Here is a 12,545-nt window from a genome sequence, read left to right on the forward strand (position 1 = left end):
AAACAATCATGGAGTATATTTTGTTGTTAAGACACGAGTTGACCAAGAAAGGAAATTGTAACCTGGAACCAAACAGAACTAATGAAGAAGAAGTTTAAATTAATGACAGCATAAAAGAATCTATGCCTTGGACTGCTTGGAGCCCCGAAGCTTGGGGTTGGCAGCAGTGCGCTTCTTTTGCTTAGAGCCAGAGCTGTTGGCATCACCGCCCTCAATGAACTTCAGCAATTCATCGATGCTGCGGGAGTCCAGGGAACCAGAGGAAGCAGCCGTACCAGCGGTCTCAGGCGCAGTCTGGCCAACCTGGGGCTGGACGCGAGTACCCATGGAAGAGGTGCGCGGGTTGATGTTGATGCGGCGCAGGCGACGAGCCTGAATATCCTTGGCGTGCTTAGCAATGGAGACAGCGTTCTGAGTCAGCTGCTCCAACCAGCTCTCAGCCTCCTTGGTGTTGCGGTCCTCGGGACCCAACTGGGCAAGGAAGATGTTGTAGGCATCACGCATCTTGGAAACGGCAGCCTTAGAGTCCTGGTCCAGAGCCAGAGCCTGGGCCAGCTGGAAGAGGATGGTGGCGGTGTTGATAGACTCCTTGCCAAACAGGTTCTCACAGACGGCGAGGGAGGCCTCGAACCACTTGCGAGAGTCACCGTACTGCTTCAGGTGCTGCAGCATGACGGCGGCGTTGTTCATGGTGGTGATGGAGTCAGGGTGGTTGGGACCGTAGATGATCTTCCAGAGATCCATGGCGTGCTTAATGTAGACCAGAGCAGTCTTAGTGTTGCCAGAAGCGTGCTCAAACAAGCTCAAGTTCAGGTAAGCCAGAATAGTGTCAGCAGAGTCAACACCCAGGGTGCGCTCAGTAACGATGACAGCCTTGCGGGCCAGCTCCACGGCGGCATCCTTCTCATCGGTCTGGTAGTAGAGCATGGACAACTGGTGATAAAGCTTGGCAACCTCAGGGTGCAGGATACCGTAGATCTGCTCGTGCAGGGACAGAGACTCCAGAATGAGCTCCTGGCCCAGTTGCTTCTGGTTCTGCATAAGCGAGATACGACCGGCTTCCAGAGCCTCCTCAGCAAGGGCGCTACGGGGAGACGCATCGCGGACAAGGGGGACAATGTTGAGAATGTCGTCGGCAAGGATGGAAACAGCAGGCTTGGGCTCGACGACAGCACGGCTTGGGGACTTCTCGGCGGAACTCTTCTTGCCCTTCTTGCCCTTCTTGTTGCTGTTGCTCTCATCCTGTCCATTCTTGTTGGCACCGTTGGTGGCGACTGGGACAGGCTCCTTAACATCGGCCTTGTTGAAGGCATAGTCGCGGGAACCAAGCTGAAGACCCAACTTAATAGAGATGTCACGCAGGAGCTGCAGGTGGCGAAGAGAGTTGACCCATCCGTTCTCCAATGTGTAACGGTAGCGGATGGTGACCTGCTTCTGAATATCGGCGCGGAGGGACTCAGGGGTGACCTTCTCAAAGGAGAAATCGCCCTCGGGGTAGACCTCACGCAGAGACTGATCAATCTCGGGACGAGGAGCAGCGTTGACATCAGTACCCAGGAGGCAGTTCAGCAGGTGAGCAATGCAAGGGGCCGCGAAAGGAGCAGGGACGTTGCGCAAGTAGCCATTGGCAACGTGCTTGAAGCCACGAGCAATCATCTCCTGGACCAGGAGAGTAGACAGAGCCTGGAGACGGGCACCCTTATCAGTGGACAGCTGAGCCAACTTACCCAGGTAGCGGACGTTGATACCACGCTTGTGCAACAGCTGAGTCAATGAGTTGCCATCCATAGGGAAGCCAACATCGCCATCGTGAAGGTCCTGGATCAGCTCGGGCATAACCTTAGAGCGCAGGTGGTCGCAAGCATCCCGGACTTCCTTCTCATCTTGAGCCCACTGCTCCTTCTCTTCCTGAGTCTGGGGAACCTGACCGCTGAAGACATCAGGGTTAAGAGACAGGTTGAATCCGGAGATGTCAACACGCTCTTGGTCCCCAGCATCCTCAGTCTTCTCCTCAGACTCGCCCTCGGTCTTCTCCTTAGGCTCCTCGGCGGCCTTGGCGGCCTTGCGCTTCTCGACCTCGCCCTTGACGTACTGGCTCATCTTGGATCGCCAGTATGACTCAACAAGCTCCAGTCTGAGGACGGACATACGGTGAGGGTAGACATCGCTGCCAGCCTCCTCCTGCCATTCACAATCGAGAGGGGCGATGCGGTAGAGGTCCAGAACGTACTTGCGACCATCGGTGCCCAGAAGACCCTTGGTCTCAACACTGCCCTCAAGGTCGTGGCGCTTGCCATCCTTGTCCCAAACGGGGTGCTGCTTGACACGGAGGGCCTTGGAGAGCTTCTCGAAGACAGGGACAAAGTCCTCGTGGGTAGCCACGACCTCCTTGCCCTCAACACCACCGTAGTCGATCTGGTGCTCACCGGGCTCGCGCTGCTTGAAGATACCGGGGACAATGCTTTGACCCACAATACGCTTACCGAGGTAGTCAACAACGACGGTACCAGGAGTAAACAGACCCTGAATATCCAGCTGGTTCACAGCCTTGATACCCAGAACATCCTTGCCAACGGCAACACGAGCAGCCTCATCACCACCCTCGGAAGTGAAGGTACCAACACCATCGGCACCGAAGGAGTAGAAGATGTTGTTGTAGACAAAAATCTGGGCATCGCGAGCCTCAGTAGGGTTCAAAGGAGCAATCTCGCCACGGGCGACCAGGACAGCACCACGAGCAGCAGCCTCGTTGTAATCAGCAAACAGCTTAGAGGTCAGACGCTCACGGAACACACGGTCCTGAACAGTGTCGCGAGGAAGTTCACGGGTGGTCTGGAATTCCTCATTCCAATCACGCAGAGTCTCGGCATTGTCAGCACCGGAGATCAAGAAGCTCTCCTGTGAGCGGGTGATGTCGGACTGGTGAGCGGTCAGGGTGGAGGAAGTGGGAGCAACCAACCACGGGCTGTTAGGAATGGCATTCTGGAAGGGGAATGTGGTCAGGAGATCCTTCTGGTTGTTGGCCTCCTGCAGAGCCTCGAATGATGTAGTGAATGAAGGAGACAGCTGGGAGATGAGAGTCAGGAGCGAGTGGGCGCTGGCCTTCTTGGGAATTGTCCTGGGGAAAGGATCAAAACGAGAGTTCGAGCTCTTGTTCACGAAGAAACCCGAGACGTGAGCGGTGATCTGAAACTGCTCATTCTCGTTGGTGTTAACCTGGATGTACAGCAGGTGACCCTTCTGGCGGAGGTGGTAAGGAACGGGGTTCCATGCTGAGAGTGAAATTGACTTCACAGTCTTGGGGAGGGGCTCCTCAGACCGGGGGAGGATGGTCTGCAGGGAGGAGGGCCCAGTCAGGTTGTACTGAGCCAACGAGTGGTCCTTGTCGGATTCACCAGCCTGAGCTGCCTCAGCGGAAATGGCATCGTGCAGGGACAGACCGGCCGAAATACCCTGGAGAGTGTCCACGCGGTCACCAGCAGCACCAACCAACTCACGCATGCGCACAACATGCATGCGAGCCTCCTTCTCAGTGTAGGGGTCCTCAATAAGCACAATTTCGGAATCAGCCTTCAGGTCAGGCACCTCGGACAACTCGACAAAATCGTTGATGCGGGCTCCATTGTGCTCGAGGTGGAAGCAGGTGTACTGGAAGGTACCGGGCAGCTCAACAATGGATTGGCGGACGTCTTGGACCTGTTCTTGGCTTGAGACCTATCGGAGGAGAACGAGGATCAGAACAATGATCTAGAAATTTGGCACAAATCATATACCCACCATCACCTGAATCTTGTGAGGAGCATGAGGAAGCTTGACGGAGATCTGGAAAAGGCCTTGACACCCAAAATCAGAATAAGAAGTTCGATCTGTTACGGAAACCATTGCACCTACCACCAGCATTCTCATCTTCTGCAATATCATCTACGTGGATGCCATTCTCCTGAGGAACCTCTATCAAGGCATTAGACCAACTGTTTCAAGTCATAGGTGGCCCGTTTCAAATTGCAATTCGATGTGTCGTGTGACCGATTGCCGGGACCTGGAAGGCAGACCAACCTTTGGAGGGCTCCAATTCCCCATTAGTGTGTGCCATTATGTCGAATTGGTGAATGGAAAAGCTCTAGCAAAATCAATTTGCGATGAACAGCTACTTCGCGGGCGAGCGGAGTAGAAAAGGTCGTGTCGAAGTGACGGATCGAAGTGAAAAAAATCGAGGACCTGCGGGGAAGCAGGAAGAAAAAAAAGTCGCTATGATACAAAAATGGGGTAATTGAAGCAGATAAGCCAAACACCCCGTACCCCAGAAGATCGATGCAAAAAGGAAAGGGTCTAGTAGAGTAGAAAAGGTGGAACGGAGTAGGAGAAAATTTCGCGGATGCGGCATACCCTCGGAAGTGCTCGGGCGGTGGGTTCGGGGAAGGCACCGTGGAGTCCTTGTTCTTCTCCACACAATGGAGAGACTGAATCATGATGACAGATTGTTTTTCTAGGTACCCTAGATATATCTATGTACCTGAATAATTGTGAGAACCCAGTTCTGAAAGAAGGGAAAAGCACCTGGGCATGTGAAAATGGTCATTATATAGATCATTGTATGAATGGGAAGATTTTGGTGCCTCAGGCTTCTCCGCGGAATATTTCTTTGTCTATAACGAGAGAAGATCAGTAGAATCAATAAATTAATTGATAAAAGTCTATTACATATGTAACTTAGTAAAATTCAAAGGTTTATTCAGATATTTTGAATGCGACTTGTATGAATGTGGCTATTCTTGTGGTCAGAAGTATATTATACTATTTAAGTGATATAACTTGAATATTAGGGGGACTCCTATACTAGTTGACTACCCTGTTAAAGTAGTTATATAGATAAAAGGTATAGGAAATGCCTTTAATCTTTATTCCGTGGAATATTATAATCCAGATGAATTAAAGATAATATTTAATATAATCTTAGAATATATCTTAATTCAACTCCAAGTCCGTATATAGTAAGGAAATTAACATTAATTCACCCTTCTTCGATGGCTTCGATCGCGCCTTGACCACAGCATATCCTTCCCCACGAGCAAATGTGTTGATTTCTGCCAGCCCAATCTCCCATGACGGCCGTAGCCTTCTCACAGGGAGGATCGGCAGTTTGTAGATTTTGTACGAACTGTCTCTTTCATTATTGGTCAAGTTAAAAGATGCGGGCCACCCGGAGCGGAGGAATAACATTACTGGGTATTTGTTCTCGAACAGGGGTGTTTAAATAGATATTGGTTTACATTCCCTTGGGTTCTTAAGAGAAATGCTTATTGGTATGTAGGTACAAGAATAAGCCTAAAACCTGATTATTACCGATTAGAATAGCAATGAGTAAAAAAAAGAAGGAGAAAAAGTAATAATACTAGGGAGAGAATAGAAAAAAGAAGGATAAAAAAATGGGATGAAAAAAATGAAAAATGCTTGACCGATGCAGGGCTTGACAACGACCTTGAGATATATAGACCTTAACAGTTCAAGTTCAAGTTCAAGATGAAACCATTGAAACCGTTGGAATCTCACGCTTTACCAACTGAGCTAACCAGCCACTGGTTGAGAAATCCGTCAGAATTACGGTATATAGTCCACAACCCTAGTATAGTATGAAAAAGAGTGAGTATCTGGTAGAAGTAAGAAGGTTAGGGGGGGGCCTAAGGCTCCATGCAAAAGAATTCTCAGTTTGGAAAATATGGGTAAAATGGTACCTACCTACCTCCAGGGCTCCAGGGCTATGACGCCTGTTATGGTATTATAGTTTTTTTTTCTTTTCTGCCAGCGATATAGGGGTTATGGCCAGATGGCCGTTATAAGTCTCCTGTAGACCCATGTTGTGATCTGAGGGGTAGCTGAAGACTGGGTAGTCCGATCTTAACATGGAAACTGATCTGCCAAGTCCAATAATATCACCTGGCATATTTTATGGTACAAAGACTCCACTTTGTCTAAGCCACAACTCCTTCTCGCACTTTTCTGACCTTCTTTTTCGACCCATTTTCCACCCATTGTCACTCTTTTCAATTGGGGGGGATCTTGACGTGTCTCTTTTCGGATTTTGTGGATTTTTTCAATACCATTTTTGGGGCCCTTTTGGTCTCAGGCGCTCTCTTATCTTGACCAAGCTTCCCCTGGTGTGGCGCCTTCCCCGGAGACAGCTCTATAACTCTTACCATTTACGACTGTGCATTAGATCAACCAGATCCACAGATCGACGTGCATTGTCCCTGTCATCCAATATCAACTATTCCTTAACATCTGTTTCTCTGATAAAAGAAAAAGGAAAAAAAAAGACCCAAGGTGACACAGTCAGATCAAGCCTTATCGGGCCTCCACAGCCACAATGTTATGGAAACGACTTGCACCACCTTTATCATCATTCGCTCGACAGGGTCTAGTGAGACCAGCCAGAGCTCAGGGACGCATCGTACAATACGCATGCAAGAGGTTCAACTCAAACCCTCAAAGCACTGGCCAATATGCTCCTGATCCCACCGACCAGAATGATGGGGGAGAAGACCGGGGCCGGGGCAGCAGAAATGATGACCCAACCCTGAAATCCACCATCTTGAAAATGCTTGAGACTGCTGCAACTACTGCGGCATCTATTTTCATCCTAGGGTAAGATTCCTCAAAATGATTTCAGAGGAACCGGCCCGACTAATCTTTACTTAGTGTCGCGGGTTACTCATACCATAGGTACTACAAGTACCTCATCCTGGACAAAATGGACAATGCGTTCAACCCAGGTGATCCAGCTCTCGAGGTAGCCGGTGTTGTTTCTGGTAAGCACCAGTATAACCACGAGGAGCATTGGGTCACTCGAGACGAGCAACCCCGGATCGATGATATCGTGGCTGGCCGGAATGGGGGCCACTATTATCTAATGGTTGGTGAGAAGGGTACTGGAAAGACCTCGATGCTTCTCGAGGCCATGCGCAAGATTAATGGTACTGGTGTTGCTATGTTCGAGGCGCATGCCGATCTAGAAATCTTCCGCATTCGCCTGGGAAAGGCACTGGATTACGAATTCCATGAGGAGTAAGTCTTACTAAAATCCACTGTCCCTGATCTGTGACTGACAAAGATACAAAAGTTACATTGGCAGTCTGTTCAGCATTCGGGGTCCACGAGATACCACAGCTTTATTGGATATCGAGCGGGCTTTCAACAAGTTGGAAAAGGTTGCGCTCAACAGAAGACGCGACCATGGACGACCTCTGATTCTCATTATCAATAGCACTCACTTGGTTCGTGATGATCACGATGGACAGGATTTACTTGAGATGATCCAGCAACGTGCGGAACAATGGGCTGCCAGTGGTCTCGTGACAACCAGTAAGTCCTTTCTCCACAGCCATGTTCTACTAAAAAAAAATCATGGGCTTATGAAATTGTAATCAGTCCTGAACAGCGACGACTACTGGGTTTACGAGCGCCTAAAGCGATATGCAACTCGCATGGAGGTCATTCCCGTCAAGGATTTACCCAAGGATAAGGCTATGTCTGCGCTGAAGAAATACCGACACCAATTCCACCAGCAAGAATTGCCATCTGAAGTCCTCGAAGAGGTCTACAAACAGGTGGGAGGCCGACTATCGTTCTTGAACCGGGTGGCCAAGTCCCGGGACATCATGCAGACTTGCGCGGAAATTTGTCGTGCCGAGAAAACATGGTTCCTTAACAAATGCTGGATCTTGGGTATGGAGATGGATGACGATGTCATGGACGAGCAGAAGTATTCTGTAAGTTCCCTTCTATATGAGAGCTATGAGAGTCTATTTGCGTACAATAACTGATGAACGCCCAGTCCGCTGCAATGGTCCTGGCCAAGGCCTTGGTTGATGCTGAAGAAGAGATGGATATCTATCACCCCGAACTAGGACATGTGCTTCCCGAGATTCCGCTTCACAAGGCACGCGAGATCATGACCCGCGCAGATTTTGTCCAGTCCTACGATCATGATAATATCTTCACCATCGACTCCCGAGCCATGGTGCGCGCTGACTCCGTGCCAATGCAACGTGCATTCCGCGAGATTTGTGCCATTGAAGGATTCGATAGTCATCTTGAAGGAACTCTACAGCGCATTGGTGATATCGAGTCTCTTGGCCGTACACGTGAGCTGACCATCAAGGACCTCTGGAACCAAGGTAAATACCAAATGGTCATGAAGGATACAACAGGTATGGAAAAGGGGTCTATTGAATTCTCCGTTGCGGAAAAAGAAGAATAGATACTTCCAAGGTTCTTGGATGTTGATTATGTATTTTATTATGTGTAATATACCAAGAGATTTGCAAGTTTGACGTGCTCCTTCCAAGGTTATGAGTTTTATGACCTTATAGAACCAAAAGCTGCTAGTAGTGACATCATCCGCCCACTCACCGCCAACATCATTCTTCCTTCCAACTTGAACTTTCGAGCTTCCTCTAACTCCTAGATGACCCTTTGATCCCTATTCTGTCCCGTGTGAAATATCACAGAGCCTCAGCATGGCGCCACGAAAGAAATCAGTATCGGTCAACGAATCGCCCAAGCAGGACTTCACCGAAGCTCTGGCGCCCGTGGTTCCACATCTGGCGCGCATCCCCACACCAGCTCGCTTTCTCCTGGTGGTTCTGAGCAGTCTGGCTCTGAGCTCTGTGCTATTCACCCTAACTTCTGGACTGACAGTTGGAGACCTTGGTTTGATCAGCAAGCATCTGGAGGAATGGTGGGAAGTTGCAGGGCTAATGAGCTGGAGAGCTGTGGAGGTTGGACTTGTTTGGGTTCTGGGATTCGACAGTGAGTGAACATCCTTGCTATTGAGGAATCGAAAGATTATTCAGCGTTGCAATCGCAAATTGGAAAGCTAACAAAAAACATCACATCAGGCTGGGATGTTTTATCGTTTCTCTACCTCACCCACCTGCCTACCTACTCGCTCTTGACATTCTTCTACAATGTCAGACCAACATCTGCGCTCATATCCTACACAATTACGGTCTCTTCAATTGTGATCCCATTCTTCTTCCTGCGCAGTCCCGCGTCCGTCCATAATCTTTCGCACGCTCCCTCGGGCGCAGTTGCCAACCGATCTATCCTGCAAGACCGCCCCACAGCCATTTACACCACCCTCGCGGCAACTTCTATCTTTACAGTTGTTCTATACGCTAGCTATGCCTCCTGGCTTCCCACCATGCTGGTTGTGCACTTCGAGAGTATTCCCGACATTAGCGCCGCGCATGCAGGTCCAGCGGGGTTTCCGATTCTCTTTTTGACATTGATCCCTGCTGGTTATGCCGTGCGCGACTTTCTTTTCGTCAGCTCTACAGGACATGACATAGGCCCGGCTGTCGAAGAATCACAGCCTACGGATCATGATAGTCAATACATCGTCATCAGTGTATATTGCAGGACTGTGGGCCAGTTGTCGGCAAAGACTAGAATTCTCGCTTCTCGGACTCTGATCCTCGCTGCTGGTGTATTGCTCAATACCGTTGTGCAAGTTGCAGGTACCATTAGAGAAGTCTCTGTCGAGGGTGCGTCTCTCTGGGGTGCTGTCTGGTCGGTTGCGACGCTGGCTGTTGGTGCTTTGTTTGGGTGGATTGAGGCCGTGGAGGGACTATGATTCTCACATGATACAATGAGTGTACGAGGTGTTCCAGGAGTAGGCGTGCTAAAGACCTGATGATTCTTTTTGTTGGTGCTGGGTTTTTGGACTTGATGTTTTTGTCTAGCGTGTTATCACTTATCAACGAATTATTTCTAGGAATAATGAATTTTATGTAGTTTATTGCACTGGCGTGGGAGAACCTACTTCGTCTGCCCGTATAGAAATTTCAGGAGTTAATAGTATAAACGCTATTGATTATGAGTCACCTGGTTGAAAAGAATCGAGAATATGTACTCATAGTGCAGTAAAAACCACTAGCTCAACGTGTATATCGTAACTTGTAAATATCAAAATGGGCAAAGTAGGGAAACTGGGCCTGAGTCAAGCCATGACAAGATTCTGTAGGGTAAAAGTACAAGAAATCAATGACAAAAGACGCGCAACTGAAGGATATCATGAAAGAGATTAAAATCAAACTTTCCAGCCATAAATCTACCATGTCAAGCGTAAGAGAACAAAAAAAGAGATTCCGAACAAAAGAAAAGAACATAGGAAATAAATGTTCAACAAAATGATACTCGATCGAGGCGAGAGCCATGAACGTCAATCACTTGGGCAAGTATGAGCCATCTAGGCTGTCTCTACCTGCCCAGTACTCTCTTGAGTATGATGCTCTTCCTTGGTCGGACTCTCAGGGATACCAGGTGTCGTCAACAAAGAAGCTTCCCGTTCTAACGGATTCCCAACAGATGACTGAAGAGACATATGATGTGAGCTAGCGACCGTAGAAGACCGCATAGACTCATCACGCGAGAAATCCTCACTAGCCGCGATCATAGAAGTATGTTGTGGATCCAGCTCAAAAACCGGAGAAGGCTCAGCGGGTTTACCCGTATCAGCGGAGTCAGGTCTTGGGTATGTATCACCCTGAAGTTCTCTGGGGACCCGATTCAAATGTCTAGGTTTAGTAAGACCCGGTGAAGATAACCCACTCCAGTGAGCTTCGGAGGTATCATTTTCAGAGAGTCCCGGACCCAGATTAGACAAATCCGCCAGTTCATGCGGGTGAGGCATCTCTCTACCTAGAGATTGTAAACCGCTCGCATCAGGGTTATCTGCCGCAATCTTGGACGTAATCGACGTAATCCGAACACCATCCGAGTTCAAAATGCTCATAAGACGCTCAGCTGCTCGAGGAACGGGAACTTGACCCGTAGCCAAATGCGCCGCTTTGAGTTTCCGGTCATATATCCTCTTATTTGCGCTCGATCGCTCAAGCACGAGTCCGAATTCGGCGGAGATTCCCGCGTATACACCTCGCGTCTTCGAATATGAGTAGAATCCTGATATTCCCTTCGATCCTGCGATACCCCCGGACTCGGTACTTCGGCCGGAACCCAGGGCGAGTGATAGGTTCAGTCCTAGATGGATGTAGCCAGATTGGATGAACTTCTCCACTGCTTCATCGGTACTCAGCACGAAGACGAAATCCGTGGACTCGACGCCGAGAAGTGGACCGAGGCCTAGGCCTGCGAGACTAACAGCTGATGGTGCGGACCAGTTACCATTAGGAAGACGAAGGACAATAACACCTGAGCCGAAACGTCCAGACCCAATGAATCCCCATCGGGTTAAACTGCAGATAATAAGCGCCTAAGGTGGTATGTTGTTAGTTTTTGTCAAAGAACATAATAAAACCACACTGATAATTCTACAGTGTTGTTTATCGCCTACCTTGGCGCGTGTTAGAATCTTGCGAGGAATACCGCCATCGTCGACTTTGGGGTTGATGAAGGAATCTAGAATATTGGCTGCTTTTTCGCACTCGGCTGCACACGGTTGATTAGCGCCAGGATTCCTTCACGGGATTCTGAAGAACATGAACATGTTTTCCTGGGTCCTTGTTTACTCACAGAAGTTGGAGGAATTCGGATTATGGGTCGGGTTCCTCGTGCCCGCTATATCCTCTTTACTCGGCATTGCTTCATGTGCAATATCAGACCCAGCTGGATAGGAAAGATAATTTGATAGAAGCTCCACGTTTCTCAGGAGAGGGGTGACGCAGCTTTAGTCATTTAGTACGATCCTTTGACTTGGGCTTGGCGCTTCCAGCCGCTTTGTTGACGGGCTGTGAGTGGGGGCGAAGCGATACGCTATTAATCGACTCCGGAGGCCTGATCGAGTCAATAGAACCCCCCCCCTTTTATTAATAGACCATTAATAGACCCAACTGTTGGTTTGAAAAGACCAATGAGATTTTGAACCATGGTCTCTGATCTGATTCTTCAGAGATATTAGGTGTGCTAAGCAATTGAGAGTGATAAGAATAGCATTCAAACACGAACAATGTCTTGTTTACGTCATTTGTCTTAATATTACCCAGAGAGGAATGAAATACTCGAAAGATGGTAACATTGGAAGATTATACAATAGAATATTGGAGGATTCAAGAATATCGGAGTACACGGAGTTCGATCTATGCAGTTAAGCTTGAACTGGTCACTAGTGCGACAGTGGGTCTCTTATACAAGACTCGGACAATATGAGCCATAGACATTCATAGTTGAAAGCCTCCCCGGAGATTACGGACCACATCGATGTCTCATAGTAATGGGAAGGGTAATTCTAGACCCACGTGAAGCTACGAACATCTGGGGTAGAGAGTGATATACCAGTATATCACAGGATTCGATAAGAGATATGGGAAATTTGATCACGACTCGGAGGTGGCATGACACGATTTCACGTCCACAAGTTGAACTATCGAAATATTGATCTAATTTCACTTCCCGGCCATTTAATTGGGCACAAGTGCATATAGCAGACCTATAGTTACTATAAAAGTGTCAGGATTGTTGGATCGCGGTCTTCTTTCCTATTCGGGTATCCCCGAGCCTGTAACCTTGAAAGATTCGAACTCTCCCGA

The 12,545-nt window shown here is 48.7% G+C and overlaps 4 protein-coding genes across 4 annotated transcripts; 2 read left to right on the forward strand and 2 right to left on the reverse strand.

The window, feature by feature from the left end:
• Positions 1-120: 120 nt before the first annotated feature.
• N7483_001240 (translation initiation factor 3 subunit CLU1) lies at positions 121-4,093 on the reverse strand (the record flags this gene model as incomplete). The annotated part of the gene is made up of 4 exons (XM_057084677.1): positions 121-3,714; positions 3,778-3,833; positions 3,892-3,951; positions 4,057-4,093. 4 exons carry the CDS (start codon positions 4,091-4,093, stop codon positions 121-123), a joined length of 3,747 nt encoding a protein of 1,248 aa, XP_056950826.1.
• A 2,271-nt stretch (positions 4,094-6,364) lies between these two features.
• Positions 6,365-8,257, forward strand: N7483_001241 (ATP-binding protein; the record flags this gene model as incomplete). Its single annotated transcript, XM_057084678.1, has 5 exons — positions 6,365-6,642; positions 6,697-7,062; positions 7,118-7,359; positions 7,426-7,766; positions 7,832-8,257. 5 exons carry the CDS (start codon positions 6,365-6,367, stop codon positions 8,255-8,257), a joined length of 1,653 nt encoding a protein of 550 aa, XP_056950827.1.
• Positions 8,258-8,516: 259 nt separating this feature from the next.
• N7483_001242 (uncharacterized protein) lies at positions 8,517-9,634 on the forward strand (the record flags this gene model as incomplete). Its single annotated transcript, XM_057084679.1, has 2 exons — positions 8,517-8,808; positions 8,898-9,634. 2 exons carry the CDS (start codon positions 8,517-8,519, stop codon positions 9,632-9,634), a joined length of 1,029 nt encoding a protein of 342 aa, XP_056950828.1.
• A 615-nt stretch (positions 9,635-10,249) lies between these two features.
• N7483_001243 (SH3 domain-containing protein) lies at positions 10,250-11,599 on the reverse strand (the record flags this gene model as incomplete). The annotated part of the gene is made up of 3 exons (XM_057084680.1): positions 10,250-11,272; positions 11,354-11,448; positions 11,533-11,599. The coding sequence occupies 3 exons, from the start codon at positions 11,597-11,599 to the stop codon at positions 10,250-10,252; spliced, it is 1,185 nt and encodes a 394-aa protein (XP_056950829.1).
• Positions 11,600-12,545: the final 946 nt, after the last annotated feature.

The sequence above is a fragment of the Penicillium malachiteum genome (assembly GCF_028827825.1).
Source record: "Penicillium malachiteum strain IBT 17515 chromosome Unknown utg000001l:1.0-8184562.0:1.0-8186909.0, whole genome shotgun sequence".
Taxonomy (NCBI): Eukaryota; Fungi; Ascomycota; class Eurotiomycetes; order Eurotiales; family Aspergillaceae; genus Penicillium; species Penicillium malachiteum.